The sequence below is a fragment of the Eublepharis macularius genome, chromosome 7 (assembly GCF_028583425.1).
Source record: "Eublepharis macularius isolate TG4126 chromosome 7, MPM_Emac_v1.0, whole genome shotgun sequence".
Classification (NCBI taxonomy): domain Eukaryota; kingdom Metazoa; phylum Chordata; class Lepidosauria; order Squamata; family Eublepharidae; genus Eublepharis; species Eublepharis macularius.
Genome location: NC_072796.1, coordinates 65,086,786 through 65,104,674, shown reverse-complemented (window position 1 = coordinate 65,104,674; position 17,889 = coordinate 65,086,786). Strand labels below are relative to the sequence as shown.

General features: G+C 40.9%; 1 protein-coding gene across 1 annotated transcript in view; it reads right to left on the bottom strand.

Annotated features, from left to right (window-relative positions):
* Positions 1-17,889, bottom strand: part of SPIRE1 (spire type actin nucleation factor 1) — a 116,209-nt gene that overhangs the window by 25,800 nt on the left and 72,520 nt on the right. The window contains exon 9 of the mRNA XM_054985315.1: positions 13,683-13,724. Coding sequence (XP_054841290.1) covers positions 13,683-13,724 — 42 coding nt within the window. The remainder of the gene's footprint in view (positions 1-13,682; positions 13,725-17,889) is intronic.

The following is a 17,889-nucleotide window of genomic DNA, read 5'->3' as shown; positions in this document are numbered from 1 at the left end:
GATTAAAAAGGTAAAGGTGCAAGCACCGGGTCATTACTGACCCATGGGGGGACGTCGCATCACAATGTTTTCTTGGCAGACTTTTTACAGGGTGGTTTGCCATTGCCTTCCCCAGTCATCTACACTTTGCCCCCAGGAAACTGGGTACTCATTTTACCGACCTCGGAAGGATGGAAGGCTTGAGCCGGCTACCTGAACCCAGCTTCTGCCGGGATCGAACTCAGATCGTGAGCAGAGCTTGGGCTGCAGTATTGCAGCTTACCACTCTATGCCATGGGGCTCAGAGTGGTAAAAATCCCCCCTAGGGATTTACATGTGAAACTTCTATCCAAAACTCTTGCACAAGGTGAAAACACATGCATAGGTTTAACTTTTTAAAATTTTACTTCATTTACACCCCATCTTTCTCAATGGGCACTCAAAGAGGCTTATGCTGTTCTCTTCTCCTTTGTTTTATCCTCACAATAAGCCTGTGAGGTAGTTATAACTCACAGGTCACCTAACGAGCTTCCACAACAGAGTAGGGATTCAAACCTTGGTCTCCCAGATCCTAGTCTAACACTCTAACCACTACGCCATGTGGGTCCTTACCAACTTGGTGCTCTCTAGATGTGACTCAAGCTATCCAGTAACCATTCACTTGACAACCTTTCCTGAAAATGAAAGATTTGATAATCTTCCCTAAAAAGAGAAGGTTGAAGACAGGCTCTAACCTTGCTGCATTTAACACGTAAACACAAAAATCTAGATTTTGTTATTTTTAGCAGAGACTTAATGACTACAGATTTGAGCCTTAGAAAGCCCCTGCCACTTTCTACAGATGCATGATTACTGCAACCAGCAGAGGACAATCTCCAAATTTTGTCTGTAAGCAAACTTGATAAAGCAAGTAAATGATAATTCAGTCTGTAGGCAGAGATATCCTCCATTTACCAGCAGACTACTCAGTTAACAGCATGCAAGGACGTGTGTTCTGATTTGCAAAACCATGTAGAGGTGAGAAAGATTCATTTCTTCCTCTTACCCTCCCTAAACAACCCCTATGCTGCTAAAATTGTTCTTTAAAAATCACTGGGAGGATCCAAGCACAGATCTCCCAGTGTCTTATCTAGTTCATCCTTTCATTTAACTAAGTTTACAAATCACAAAATAGGAAATACATGGTTTCAGTTTTAGAATAATAACCGTGCATGCCCCAAATATTGAATGTCATAAACAGACACAGACAGACAGACAGACATGACACATAGATGGTCAATACTGTCAACATGAAGACTAGCAACTATAAAGAAGTAGAAATTCACATTTTAAGTGCAATTTTATATCTGCATGTATTTTAATTCATATTCAAAAGAAAAATGTAAACATGCAAATAGCAAGGACATAGATTTCACTTTTACCACCATGAGGCCTCCCCCACGCCTGTATGTAATGAAACCCTGCTTCAAGTTCCATGATCACTGGAGGTGCTCTGGGAGCAGACGCAAGACCAAGTGAAGGGCCATCTCCTCCAGACCCCACAGAGCTCCAAACTTATATTTTCTGAGAGACATCAGGATAGGGTTGCCAGGTGCCCTTACCCTCCCAATGGGAGATGGGGAGACCTGGCACTCACCTTTTGAATTTTCTCACACACATGCTCCCAACATGGTGTGATGATGTCACTTACGGGAGTGACATCATTGTGCCTGGTAGTGAGCATGCTCCTGCCCTTCACAGGGGCCAATGCCCTTCACAGTAAACTAACTACTGGGGAACTGATTTGTTGATGATATGTGGGACTCATACCCCATCTTTACTATGCACTCAGTTTGTGACCTTGGCTAAGTAACATTCCTATCAGCCTCATTAGTGCTGTATGACAGCTGCGAAATGAATCTTATGCTGCAGTAGAAAAAGTGGATTAAAGGAGTGCTTTAATTTTCTGAGGCTCTCTGCCTAGTACCTAGTTTGTAACCTTGGATTTTTCAAATCTAGTCCTGCATTCTGCTTTCAGCAATCATTACCAAAATGCCTCTGGGAAACAATATGTCTGTGGACATATTGGCCCCATTTAGCTATTATTACAGAAAGGCTGCCATAGACATAACTGAAGCTAAGCAAGAAGAGGCTTGGGTGGACAGAATCAAGGGAAAGTGTGATGGTGTAATTTAGCAGGAATTAATAACATTTACTTTTTGGAGGTACAAGCTATCATTGACAAAAGCTAAACTTCACCCATCTTTCTTTGCTTGATTGCAAGTTAGCATGGTTAGGTGCCACGCATAATTCATTCGATTACTATATATCTGTGCTGCTATTTTTAGAGGCAAACTGACTGCAATTTTGTGAAATTGCAAATAAAAGAACACTCTATTGTTTAAAAGGAGCTATCAGCATAGCTTATCAACAACCGGTTCTTTTTTTTATTGTGAACCTTTTCTAAGCCAAATAATTTTATAAGAACTCTTTTTTAAAAAAGAGAAGAAAGTATGAAAACCATAGAAGCACTTTACTATAATACTTTTGATCACACGTTTATGACCTTTTCATTTGTGAATGGAGTGTGCCATGGGGGGATGGAAAGGATGACACAGACACTGTGCTGAGGAGATTACAGGTTCCTTAGGTCTTGCTGCAGCATAGGCTGGAGACAATGAGCACAGTTGTCAGCCCAACTCCTGTCAGGACCTTCCTCAACCTATCTGTTGAGGTAACCAAGGGAAGAAGGCTAATATTAGGGCTCAAAGTGGCAGAAACTGCTATTTCTATGCACCACCATCCTCCTGGGGGGCGCGGTCAATGTGTCAGCCTAGAGGATCACTGCCATGTACCATGCCCCCTAGAGCCCCTTAAAGTGACCTTGCACAACCTACTTGACAATGCCACATCCCAGCCAACATCTAGTCACCAGCAGTCGTGATGGTTATGCTTTCATTAACAATGTAATCAGACATACACAGTATATATCCATTGCCAGGGCCAGCCCCGCCCATTGAGGCCGGCCTGGCAGCCACCTCAGGGCACTAAGGCACCGGCCTGGGAGCAGGGGTGCACGCCCTGGAGCTGCCGCCACCAGTAGCCAGGAGCATGTGCTGGAGGCGGCAGCATGGGGCAGCTCAGCGGGCAGCCTCCCGTTCAGTTGTTCTGCGGGCCAGGCGCAACCGGAGGCCAAGGCGGCCGGCTGTGCCTGGCCTGCAGAGCAACTGAATAGGAGGGCTGGAAGGCCCCCCGTGCGAGCACCCAGCTGTGTGTGATGACATCACAGTGACGCCATCAAACAATCCGGCGCGCGTGCATGCATGCGTGCATGCACAGAGGCAGCCCTTAAGCTTCCTCAGGTGCCAGCGATGCTGGAGCCGGCCCTGTCCATTGCTATGAGAAAGGTAAAAACTCCAGGGCCTATTAGCCAATCATAGTCATGGGTATGTACCTGCCACCTCTTTCTTTTCAACATGAGCCACCAACCAGATTGAAACCTGAAGTCCTCGAGTCTGATGATCCCTTCCCCAACTCCACAGACAGTCCACTGGGGGCATGGTTGTCAGAAGTTTGTTCCAAGCCACCTGGCTGATAGGCAAGCCAATGCTGGGTCCAAAATTGCCCAGCATTATCCTGTTCCCTCTCCCCTCCACCAAGGCACAACTGATGCTCCAGCTTAAGGCTGAAAACTAGACTTAAGTAATGGGTGATCTGAATGCTTTTAACTTAACTGGCAGACTACAAAGAATTCATTTAAAATACAGGATGAAAAATGAGCATATATGAGAAAAGCCAGACCAGGCTCAAAAACCCTTTATGAAACAGCAATGGGTACAATTCTTACATTTATAGCAAATAGACAGCTACAAGTAGTTGTCTATTCCTTCGTTTCCTGCTTCCTTCTCTCCTTCCCACTCACTTTTGTTTGCCCTCTTTCTTCAGTTTCTCTTCCACCCACCCAGTAGCCTCTCCTCTATGGCTCAGTTATGTGCTGCCTGCTGATCCGGGCCCAGTTGCATGGAGGGGAACCTGCAAGGAGTTGCAAGGAGTACTTAACATTCTCCAGTATCCCCCTCCCCAATTATTTCCCTCCTCCTGGTGGCTCACCTTTCCCTAATTCCTTCTCTCCTTCAAACTCACTAAACAACTTTTATCTGCCCCCTCATCCTCATCTATATTTATTATTTACTTCATGTATATACCACCTTTCTCCACAATGGGGACCTAGAGCAGCTTACATCATTATCTTTGCCTCCATATTATCCTCACAACAAACCTGTGAAGTAGGATAACTTAGAATTCTGTGACTGGCTTAGAGTCACTCAGTGAGCTTACACAGTAGAATAGCAATTTGAACATGGGTGTCCCAGATCCTACTCTGAAACTCTAACCACTACACCACACTGGCTTTCATGGGGGGTCCTGCTGTTGAACAGTAGCAAGCAGCCAGGCTTGGCTGAGTCATGCAAGTAATTTGGTATCAAATAATCTGGTGGTTGTTCTTGGGCTTGGCCCTGATGAGTCCTTCCTCAAAAGCCAAAAGAGCCCTGGAAAGGGCCCTGTCCCTTCCCCATGCCTTTTACTGAAAGAAACAAAGCCTGGAATACTACCTAAACAGTTATGGTTGCCTAGCAATGGCCACTGAGGGCATCTGGTTAAAGGTGTTCTTTTATCATTTTTTAAAAATTCCTCAGAGTATTTTTTTAGATTTCAGATTTTATGCAAACCTGAGGCATTTTTCAGGTGTATAGGATGATCTCTCTTGTCTGTTCATGGCTCCAGTCTTTGGATTTAAGTATCCACTGATCAGGGTTACCTGGCCGTTAGTATATAAAATTATTACAAGCTCAAAATTACAATACACACATACAATGGCTTCCCAGACAGGTATTTGTAGGTATAGAGTGATTTCATTCAACACAGATTAATTTACCTAGACAACAGTGGAAACAGCAGTAGTTATCACTGCTGTCAGTCAGTAACTGCAAGATAAACAGTAGTGTATAGAATACACATTTGAAAAACTACCATAGTATGCACTTTCACAGAAAAGTGTAGGGTCTGATCATAGACTCTGCCACTCCGGCATTAATTACTACAAAATGTCAAACAAGAGAGTGCAAAAACAAAAAGGCAATAAACTTTGACATTTTTAGTTACAGATTACCATGCTTATCAAAGAAATAAAACAGATCATAAATTATATATGGATACATACACACATGTAACCATATGCTGTTTGCATTCAAGATCAACTTGCATTGGCACACAAACCAAATCAGGAATTACATAATGCTTTACTTAGTAATGCAGACAAATGGGAGAACAAAAAATAAAAAAGGAATTCATACAGATTTTTAAAAATATAAGGTAGCTTGAACAACAATAACGCAAAAAATGTTTCTTGTTTCATGATTGTGTGGCTAATCCAGACAAGGAATTGTTACCTATTATGAATTAAACTAGGTAAAATACTGGGAGAATTTTGACAGGAACTTCCCTTTTTTAAAAGATTTAATTGCAGCCACACATATCCCATTCAGGTCAGAACCATACAGGTAGAAGAGCTTTAAACCTACCACACTCACACACCTTAACTGTGGAAACAGCCCTCCCAGCCATCTTTTACTTCTGGAAAATTGATGTCACTACCTAGGGCACTACCTAGGGCTTCAGAGGAGCTCTGCGGTCTAAATCTGCCACATGCCAAGTTCCACCTCCAACGTGAAGCACATATTTTAATCCTCATAATCAGATATTTGTGCTCTTTTTGCTCTGCCCCTCTAAAGCATATGAGTACAGCAGTAGTTGCATCCATCCCTTCACAGTCGCCCAAAGCGGGTGCCAGGATACCTGAATCCAGTCATCGCCTGTCTCTATGCTCTGCTACTTTGGGAACGAGGTCAAAAACTTGCTGCACCATTCCCCGACTTGGAAGCAAGACTCTTTTGGACTCTTTTGCCAGCTCCAGACCATTTCTAAGGTCCTCTAGTGCCTCCTTCAAATAGACTTTCCTGTCAGACACTTGTGCACTACAAAAACTGAATTCTTTCATGTTCAGGCCAATTTACTTCTAGTTTGGCTTAAATAATTTCTGGTTAGCTCAGGGAATGTGGCAACAGCTTTCTTGGGATTACAGGATGTGGCATGGCGCAATTGGCATAAATATGTATAAAACAATGGGCACAAATTATTTTGACTACAAGACTGTCATACATTACTTCCGGTAGTACTTGCCTATGGTGACCACCTGTCCCACTGCCACCCACCCTAAACCTCCCTTCACAGGTTTGGGGGCTTCCAAGGCAGTAAAGGGCAGTCACCACATGCCACTTGTCTAACCTATAATTTTAAGGCAAAGATGCCTGACCCAAATCCTCACAGAATCCCTTATCTCCTCTTCCAGAGGCTTCACCCTCTTTTTCCCTTCCCTCACGCAGCTACAGCCCAGGGCTACTGAGTAAAGGGAACTTAGAGTTTATTTTTACAATATACGCTTCCACCATTTACTTAAACTTGGCCCATTTAATGTGATCAGAGCATTTAATGTCTCTGTGTGTGATATTTTCCCTCAGCCAACAAGCCAGCCAAGGTTAAACAAAACAAAAATAAACTTTATTTACAAGATGGAATATAGGAGTGAATGGTTTTCAATTCAAAAATGTATTGAGGTTAAACATAGGATGTTTCACTGTATCAGAACAGGTTTGTAAAAGCCAGCAATATCTCTGCTGCATTCTCTAAGCCTCTCCCAAAAGTCTTCTCTCCTTCCTCTCACTCACTCGAATGGACTCCAACTGTCACTAACCTAGCATTCCATCTGCTCCCATTGGCTGTTTCTGAGAAGAGGCAGGGCTGGAGCCAGTCCTCCCCATCACATTGCCCAACATACACTGAGTGTTAGAAAAGTTAAGTTTCACTCTTTGTTTTTTACATTTAAAACTATTTGGAATGACCTAAAAATAACTGCTTGGAACAGAAGCTGGTCAGCAGATGTTTCACATCCCTTACTAAAGGAAACTCACAGTTGAAGCTGCTAGTTTGATCAAGCTAGGGGTGTATACTAAGAAAAAAAGAGGTTTTTTTTGGGGGGGGGGGACTCCAGAATACCATATATATTCAGTATTCCCAATCTCTGGATCAAAAAATGCTGGTGTAGTAATCAGATTTGGGTTTTATTTGGAATTCTGAATATATTCGGCTCCATTATTCCCTATGGGGGGGGGGATCTTGCTGGAGGGACCATTTTTCAAGCAAGCTACACCAAAACTGCAGGGAACCTAATTCTGTCTGTCATCTAAAGTTTCAAGATGAATTATTCAAGGGGTCCAGTTGTACGGGCCCCAGCCACTCCCCATTATTTCTTACAAGCAGGAAAACCATTATACAATACTTTCTCCAGGGCAAAGATAGAAGCCTAAGAATAGCTGTAGCAACCAAGCCTTCTAATGCAACAGAACAAACAAAACCCAACAGAACCAACATCAAACCAGAGAATCCCAGCAGAACCAATGCCAAATCAGAGAATTCTAGCAAGGGACACTGTTACAAACTTGATAGAACTGGTTGCTCACAAAGGTCAGGCAGAACCCAGGGTCAATGCAAGCCCAACAGAACCAATGGCTAATGAGGGAATCCCAGCATTCAAACTGACAAGCCAGTAGTACTAAGGCAGCCAGTCAGAGCTAGCAATGGTGTATGGCAACACACACGCACACACACAGTAACCCTAACCCTGCTTCCCTTCCCTCTCCTCCTGTTGCCTGAAAAGCCTGCAAAGTGGGGAAAAACAAGCTGCTGCAATTAAAATTGGATTCCCAGATATTCTTGAAGATATTCAGATCTGAAGAAGGGAGCTCTGACTCCCAAAAGTTCATACCCTGAAAATCTTGTTGGTCTCTAAGGTACAACTGGACTTAAATCCTGCTGTTCTACTGCAGACCAACAAGCTACCCACCCGAAACTATATTCGGAAACATAAATAGAGGTTAATCTGAATATACCAAATAAGACAGAAATATCTGGATATACCTGAATAATACTGAAGATGTATTACTCGGGTATATTTTTTAACCAGATATACTGAATTGCACATTCCTAGTTCAAACTTCTAGATAGGGGTGTGCACTTTGGGTAAAATAAGCTTCGCTATTTCCAAAGTTGGCCCTGAATTGGAAATCCCGAATCAAAGCTTCCTGAAGCATTCGTAATGCTTTGGGGGTTCCAGGAGTTAAGTTTAAAGGGCCCTTTCACAAGCAGCCTTCCCGCCCCTCACGGGAGGAGGGGGAGGATGTCATGGGCCCACAGGGCAAGGTAAGTGTGGGGCTGTGGGGATCCCCTCCTGCCGCCTGCCAGCTGATAGTTTAAAGGGACCTGCTGCTTGCAAGTCACAAGAAAAGTTTATATGGCCATTTCCCCATTTAAACTGCCCCTTTATGACCCAAATGAATCAATAGACCAGTTCGTGGAAGTTTGTGGAAACGAGCTTCCATGAACCACTGGTTCATGAACCATGAATCAACCTGGTTCGTGCGTTTTTTTTGGGTTGTAAATCAATTTGTGCCCATCTCTACTTGTGACAGCAAACCACAATGTTCAAAACATTATTGTATATCAGTCACAATTTCTCTTTATTTATTGTGTCATATGCTGCTGTTAAATCCATAAATCACATATTGGTAATTCTTGGAGGCTTTAGCATATTTGCTTACAAGTAGAGTTGCCAAATTTGGATTGAGAAATTCCAGGAGATTTGCAAGTAGGACCTGTGGATGGCAGGAAAAGTGTGTCATAATGAGTCCATCCCTTTGACCCCAATTTCTACTTTGCTCTAAGATGCTCTAAGTTTTTTTTTGGGGGGGGGAGGCTGGTTCTCTCACAAACATCTTCTCAAGCATTCATCCCAGTTCTAGAAGCAGTTCTCTATAATCCCTGATGTGCCTCTGTTTGAATAGAAAAAAAATCAGTCTTGTTTTTGATCACCTGCTGGTTTAGGTGGTGAACAGAGGAACCTGGTACAGGATTATATATTAACTATGCAGATTGTTGAATCAAACCCACTTTAGGCATATATTATGGTTTATATACACCAGGCAGAAGTATCTACACTGATTCACTTAAGTGGAATTATATGTCAATATGAGATAATACAAGCAGGAGATGTAAAAGGACTTGTGGTGGGGTGGGGGGGATCTCATTTCCTCTCCAGTCCACCTCCCCATACTCTCTCTGCTTTTACTTTCCCTTCTCCTAGCAGCCCTTGCAGCCTTTCCCTACTGCTCTTTCCTTCTCTCTCCCACCCATCTCCCTTTTCTATACCCCTCTCCTCATCTTCATCTTTCCTCTCTAACCTCTCTGAAGCCTCTTCCTTTTCTCTCTCCCAACCATCCATCACTTACTTTTTGTGTTCCTTCTTTCTTGCTTCTCTCCTAACATTTACCCTTTTCAGTCTCTCTCACTCTCCCACACTCCTATTAGTTGATATTAACCAATGCATGGAAATCTCAGCAATTTTTTCAGAGTTGCATAGCAACTCCAGAAAGAACTGCTGAGATCTCATCATGAAGTCTTGGGACAATCTCAGGCATGGATTAACAGGACTAACCCTCTGTCTTTTTGTTTTTTGTTTTGTTTTGTTTAGCTTTCAGATTTCTATGCAAGCCTGAGGCTTCCCAGAAACTCTCCTCATTCTGTGTCTGGCCGCACTGTGAATTTTTTAATTTGCATTCTAGGCCAAGTTCAGAATTAAACATACAGATTCCTGGTAACACGAGGAATCATATACTGATACAAGATAAATTTTGCTTAGTAACAAATAGCTTCCTCACGAACTTCTCTGTTAGTATACAAAGGGCTGAAAGAATCCCATAAGAATTATCAAGCCCTCTAAATACAGAGTATTCCAACAGGGATAAAGTTGATAAACAGCTGGGAAAACACATCCTGTCCATTTACTAGAAGTGTAATATGCAGAAATGGGCAGTGGACTCTTGTCATGGCATGCAGCTAAACAACATCACCTGATGATTGCTGCAGATTAAACTGACATTAAAAGGGACAGCTAGAGGCATCAGATTAAAAGTTGGCAACTGTAAATAAGAACGGTGTTAAATTATTCATTACTAAATCTTTCTTGTGTGGCTGGACACACAAGAAAGCCTTTTATTTGAGCCATTTTAAGATCAATAAAATACTGCTAGCAGCCTTATACTGGAAAATAATTTCAATTAATTTTAACTAAAAGCATGTGGGGGGGATAGAAGGGGGGATGCAACAATAGCTGTGATTATCAAATACAAGCAATCCACCTTCCTCATTTCTTGTAACCTCTATTGCTTCTAACTTATCCCCCTGCTTGCGAGAAGAGAGGACTACAAATTGAATAAATAACAACAACAACAACAACAACTTCTAACCAGAATCATAAGTAAAACCAAAATAAAAGGAAGTTTTTTGGGTCTAACTACTAAATGGACATAACTAAATGGACACATATCAAAAAACATTAATTATATATAAGACAACATTATATCTCCCTATATTATTCCCTCTAATTTAAAACTAGCAAACATACCATAATCAGAAAATAGGGACTTAAGACTCTGTGACATTGCTGTCTTCCCAGTTAATAGTCCAATTGTTAATAATCCAATGGACTATTGGACTATTGTTAATAGTCCAATGTTAATAGTCCAATGGAATTGTTAATAGTCCATTGGACTATAAAATTGTTAATTGTCCAAAATGGTTAATAGTCCAATGGAACAGGGCTGCTTGGGAGGTAGACGGCTGACAGACCCAGGCAATGGACTATCTTTGAGTGGATTACCTTTGCTCCTACAGCAGCCTCGGACTGTCATAAAATTAACATAGAAGTTCACTACAGATGTCTTCTTTGTCATCTTTTAAGGTGTTATCTTGTTTGCATTATCTTTGGGAATGCAAATGCACTGCGCCACCCCTCCGCCCCCACTTGTTGGATCAATTTGACTGCTGCGCTGTTCCTGGCCTGATTTTAAGTTGTTTGCAGTTTCAATCTGTATTTACATTTTTATTATATTGTTTTATTAATTATTTGTTAGAAACTTTGCATCCCATGCTGGGCGAAAGGCGGCAGAGAAGTTAATAAATAAATAAAGCTATGTACGTTAACTCTCTCTGACTATTGAAACAGGCTGTACAATGTAAAGATTGGAGTGTTTTGGATGAAGGAGGTCTTGAAGGGAAGGTGCATTAAACTAGACTCCAAATGGTTTTCAGGTTTCAACAGGAGCAGAAGTCAAATGATTATGCAGGGATATTTTTTCTCCTCAACACTTCAGTTGTTTTATCTCTGTCCAAAACTCTGCTGTAAGAACTTTAATCTCTCCTGGCATAGACCAGGGAGACCCCATTCCCAATCTCATAATTTCCATCCTTTTCCTATGGACTTGTTATCCTTACTGCTAATGCTTCCAAAGATCCAGTCTGTCCTTCCTATGGTATCCCAGCACAAGATCTACACCCCTCCAACTCTATTAATTTCTGTTGCTTTCTGAGAGAAAGCAACAGACATTTAGGCAGCAGAAATGAATAATGTCTGTTGCTTTCTGTCATAATTCCCATGTTCTCTCGTGTGGTCTTCTGAACTAAACAACTACCCTAAATACATATGCAGTGCCATCTTTCTCTTTTCAAACTCTTTTCAAACCCCACAATTCACATTTCCAAATGAAGCCAAAGTTTAAACGTATGTAACTACATTTGCTCACATTCACACCATTAAATTATGCTTAATTCTTCTTTTTTATCTAATAAGGTCCATACAAATGGACCTTCTTGCACTTCTGGCCAATCCCAGGGATGCTCTTGAAACCCTGAACTAGTGTCTGAAGACAGTTCTGAAGGTGATGTGGACTAATAAACTGAAGCTTAATCCTGACAAGACAGAAGTACTACAAGTGAATGGAAAGTCGGATCCGGGATTTAAGGTGTCACTCATTCTGGATAAGGTTGCCCTCTCCTTGAAGGAACAGGTCTGTAGTTTGAGGATGCTCATGGATCCAGGCCCAGGGCTCATTTGGAGGGGAAACGCGTCGGAACGGCATTCCGGAACATCTGAAAAGAGATCATGTGGGTTTTGGCCCCGCCCATGTGATTCTTCCCTCCCTCCATGTCTTTAGCAGCAGGCAGTTGCGGAGGCAGTAGCACCACGACCACCCCCACCCCATCACTGCCTCCAGGATTCCCTGGTAGGAACCCAGGGTGGGGGCGGCTGCGCGGCCCATCCTCCAGGCCTGCAAGCGGTGAGGGCTCTCCAGAGGAGGGTAAGCAGAAGTTGCTTTCAGTTCATTCTGCTTTGTTTTCATTTGTGACTCATGAGTGTGTGTGAGAGACAGAGAGTGAGTGCAAGCCGGGCTGCTGGGGCTGGCTCTCCAGAGGAGGGTCAGCTGCTTTCAGTTCATTCTGCTTTATTTTCAGGAAATACCTGGAGATTTTTAGGGAAAGGGGCCTGAGGGGTGTGTGTTGCCTTATGACACACTTCTGGTGATGTCAGGGAGTGTGGCGTATGCAAATCAGTTATGCCAACGACACACTTCCGGTGATGGCAAGGGGCGTGGCATATGCTAATGAGATATGCTAATGAGTTCCTGCAGTTCTTTTTCTACGAAATGACCCCTGTCCAGGCCTACTGCTGGATAAGCAGGTGGCAGATGTGGCTATGGGTTTCTTTAATCTGTTTTGGCTGATAATCCAGATGCAGCCCTTCCTGGGCAGGGAAAATCTTGCCACTGTAGTACATGCCCTAGTAACATCTAGATTAGATTACTGCAATGTGCTCTATGTGGAGCTGCCCTTGAAGACTCTCCAGAAGCTACAGTTGGTACAGAATGCCGACTGGTGTGGGTCGTAGGGACCATATCACTACAGTCTTGTTCTACCTGTGTTAGCCCCCAATCTGTTTCAAGGCACAATTCAAGATGCTGGTGTTGACCTTTAAAACTGTACATAGCTTGGAACCAGCATACCTGAAGGACCACCGTGTCCCTTATGAACCTACCTGACTGGTATGGTCATCCTGATGACTGCCTTGGTGGCCATATTGGGACAGAAAGGCAGAGTAAAAATCTTGTTAATGAATAAATAAATAAAAATTTCCAAGGCCCTGCTATGGGTGCTCCCACTTCCTGAGACTAGGTGTATGGCAATTCAGAAGATGGCCTTCTTTGTTGTAGTACCAAAACTCTGCACTCCCTCCCTAGAAAGACTCACCTGTCCCCTTCTGAGCAGTCTTCCACTACAGTCTTCCACTGTGAAGTATTTTTTGCTTTGTCTGATGTTTCCTCATGATCGGTCTTTCCTGCCCTATTTTAAATTGTTGATTTTCTGTATGTGTTTTAACTTGGTTTTAATTGTTGAATAATGTGTTTATATTTGGTTTTAATTATTTTAAAGATATGTTTATATTATGTATGTTTTTAATCTGTTAGCTATTTTGGTGGCCCTGATGTCAGAAAGGCAGAGTACAAATTCTGTAAATAAAGAAAAATATAAATGTATACCCGACTGCTGTTCTGTGTGTCTACATGTTACAGAAATGTAAATTAATTTTAAGTTTTGCAGACCAGGAATTGGAAGATATTTCAGGCTTTTTTCTTACATGAAAGTTAAACAGACAAATGGAATGGAACACATTTTACAGTGATCACAATAATCACGTCAGGTGCTGTAGCACTTTTTACCTGACAAGTCAAAACTGTAAGACATGCTAAGAGGCCGGATTGCTGAGGAAAAGAAGAAAAACAAAAATGATAAAAAGAAAAACAATTCAGTTGACTTATTAAAGAAACAAAGAAACAAAAGATTAGTATTATAAGACACTACACATTCTAATATACACACACCGAAGTAATTTTGAAATGCGTCATACATGTTTCTTTAAAGGTGTATGTGTAAACATGGCAACAGCTTCACTGGAGGTTGCCAATATATTAACACCTAGATCCAAAAAATGTGTACTATGAAGTCAGGGCTTGTTTAGCTATTACCCAGCCTACATGCAGGCAAACTCCTCTATTGGGGCAATGCTATATAGATAGAATAAATGTTAAAAGATCCTTATGACATGGACAACACCCAGCATGTGAATCCATCTACCTGCCAAACCTGTTAGTTCCTAGGAGTGTTAGCAGCATGCACACTGGGGTTATGCATGAGGTAAGGATCTTTTAAATGCTATTCTCTTTGTGAGGCTAGGTGCAGAAAAGGCCTTCCTTCAGCCTGCGCATGGGCTAAATACAACCTCAAATCACACTGATTCCAGTGAGAATCACTTGACACATGACAAATTCCTTATAATATTACTTCTATGTAGGTAACTGCATGCACGTTTCTATTGCAGGATATTTCAGCTGGCCGGGGGTAGATTTCTGTGGCCGGGGGTAGATTTCTGTGGCATGTATGAATGACAGAATAGACATATGCACTCATCACCTTTGATAACATACATTCTATTTGATACTTAAACTTGTAGTGATGGAAGAAATATGTCATGTTTCAGGCAGCTCTGACTGTGCTTAGGATCACATGTAAAATCTTAAAAACAGTTTAAGAAAACAAACATGGAGTCAAAGAACTCTACTACTATAACAAAAGTTCATGCAAAAATACAGTGGGTAGAAGTGAAAAAACAAAGTACTACACATTTCACAAATATTTCAGTCACCTGAGACACTCATACAATTTTAAAATCTCCTACGATATAATTAGTTGAATAAGGAATAATGTTTGAATCAACTTGAACCAACTTAAATCATCAAGTTTTCTCTTACAAAAGAGAACGGCAGCATCTTGTTCCTTATGGAAACCTTAGTTCTGCCGCAGATATCAAATTGCTTTCATCACATAGCTATCTTTGAAAAAAAAATCAGTCATTTTCTAGGGCAAGATATAGATCAAAGGGGTAATGGAAATTGGCATTTAAAAATCCTTCCTTTTATTCCACATATATTTCATCATAAACATTCAAATTTAGTGCTATTCTACTTCTTCAACTGAAAGTCTGTATGTAGTGGCTATAAAAACATGCAATGGCAGCTGTTTAAAACAGCATGCTCAGTTCATTTGCTGACAGGAAGTTTTGAATTCTACTCCTAAAAGGAAATTATTTAATGAACTAAATACATCCATGCTTCAAAATTATCCAATATACAGCTGTTGCTTTGAAAATCAAAAAGAGTTAACTGAAAAAGAACATTACTCGGTAAATACAGTACTTTTCTAAAGTAACAAAAATGTTAAGAGGTGAACTAGTCTTATGACCCCTGTTGTGCAGATATGGGATTAACTGAGATAGCAGCTTGCCTATGGCCATTCAGTAGACTCATGGAGAAGCTGGTATTTAAAACTGTGATTTCCCGGTTCACAGTTCAGTAGGTTATATCAGCTCTCAAGAGAGACAGTCATGTAAAGGTAATTAAAATACATTTTTGAAAACAATAAAAATAAGGTTTAGAATTATTCCCAGCCAATAAATACATTGCTTCACAGAAAAGGATTTTGTAAGGGGAAATACAAATTCCAAAGCTCATCTGTAATACAAGTTTCAAAATGTGTAGAGAAACAGTTTTGCAACAAAAAAAGTGACAACTGTAATAATCAAAGTAGGTGCATAATTAGAAACAGTATTTGCGAAAGCAAAAAATGGAATCTGAATAAAGATGCATTAGCATTTGTATAGAACATTTCAATTAACATAATGTAGTACCATTCTCAATACAAGGCTGCAATCCATTGTCACGTTAAGCAGACATTAAGCCAACAACTGAGCACAAACCCTGTTTGTTGCTTTACATGTGAGCACCTCTCTCCTTCCCCTCCCTTCCTGTTCAAAGTGGAGTGAAGGGATCCCAGTTTAAAACAACATGAACATTCTTGACTTTGAGGCACCCGAGAAGGGGATGGAGAAGGGGGAAACAGGACTAAAATGTGTGCATGAGCAGGGCAACAATCTGGGTTCATTCACAATGTAGGCTTAGTAGTCATCTGAATGCAGCTCTAGCAAGCGTTTTGATGTGAACCCAGTCCTATTTATGATTATGAAGAAGTAGATCCCTCAGAGTTCAGTGCATAATATTTCAATATATAAGACTGCAATCCTATGCACATTTACTTGGGAGTGAGCTCCATTCAACTCAGTGGGTTTCCTGCAAGAAAACTTTATAAGATGCCTAGTTTTAACTACTGCCTAGTGGTTAAAGTACATGCCTAGTTTTAACCACTGTAAATGAAAATATAATCTAAAAGAAATCAAATAGTTCAAAGAAGAACCTACATATCAAAACCTGATTCTTTCAATTTAAATTAGTAATACCTGCATTTTTAGTAAACAGAACACTTCAAAGTAATAGTTTTTTCATCTTATTAAAAAATTTTAAAAACTCATTCCACTCTTTTATTCAAAAATCTTTTTTCTGTACTGTCAGCAACTAAGTGCGACTAATCACATTAAAAATACTTTTCAAAACTATTTATAGCTCCTGTTTATGTTTACTGTAACCAAAGTTCTTAATTTTACTCATGTCAAATTAGGCTGTCATCTAATAAAAAGTACCTGGATGGGAATAATGTCACTTCTTTATTCGGTACACCATTTAGCACACTGTCAGCATTAACTGTTTTGTAGTAGTCATAGCAGTAATTTGACTTTGCCAAAGTAATGCAACAGTATATGTCGGTAAACCAGGTCAATCTGTATCTTTTGCATGTGATAGTTTAACTGCTGTAGCTGTACTTTTCCACTGCAAATTCTATCCTTGTCTTTCAGATGAAACTCATGGTTTTTAGACAAATATTCTGCCATTCAAAGTGAAAAGGGAAAGCCCCCATATTCCTAAGAAATGGAATGGTCTTTCTCCAAGTTGTAAAACATTTACCCTTGTTTCATTTTTCCAGACATCTTCCTAGGTTTATCACTGCAAACTGTATTTTAAAATACCTTATGCAATATTATAGTTAAATGTCTCATTTTTTGAGACATATAATTTAAACAGGAATGTCTGACAAGCCTCCCAAAAAGATGTTTATAATCTTTCCCTTTCTTATAGGAAACTTTTGCAAACAGAATCATGAACAGTGAGTGACTCCACAAGGAAACACATACGTTCCAAAGCTCAACAAAGTATTTAAATTTTTACCTAAAGCTATCAGAAACAGACTTTTCCAAAATAAGGAATTTCCAGAAAAAGAAAGTTGCCAGTACATGTTTAAGCAAGCATGTGGCTAGTTTCTACACCTTTTAGATGAAAATCTCTGAGCAAGCAAAGATCTGAAGCAGGTGAACGACACATTATGTTTTGAACATATTCAAGATGAGTCACAGAAGCAGTACCCATTAGATTAAGACACTTTTTTTAAAAACACACATATCTCAGAATCGGGCTCCAGTCCATCGCAGCTTTTTTGTCTTTAAGAATGTTTTTTTGAAAAGGCATGGTGATATAGCATGGGACTACTTTGAAGGAGTACTTCTGTTGTTGGTATATAGCCCGTATCCCACCAAACTGTAATCTATAATATCTGGAGAAATTCTAGCTAAGTTAGCACACCTATTTCTAATATGATACTGAAGGTAATATGGCTGTGCATCACAGGCACCTATTAGTTGTTGCTTGAGACAGGGCTAATGGATAAGGAATACAGCCCCACTCTCACACTCTCCTGCCTCCAGCCTCTGTCCCCTGTTGTCTCTCATCTGGCCAGCAGGGAAAGAAGCACCCGGAAAGGCTGGAGGCAAGCCTGATGCATTCTTGCAAAGCGTACACACCTACTCACTGTGCTGGAAAATGATGTCTTTTCCAGTGCAACATGAAAATATGCCCCCGGAGCGACCCAGCACTTCCGTATTGTGTCACAAATGACATCATTTTCTGGCATGATAGGTAGGCGTGG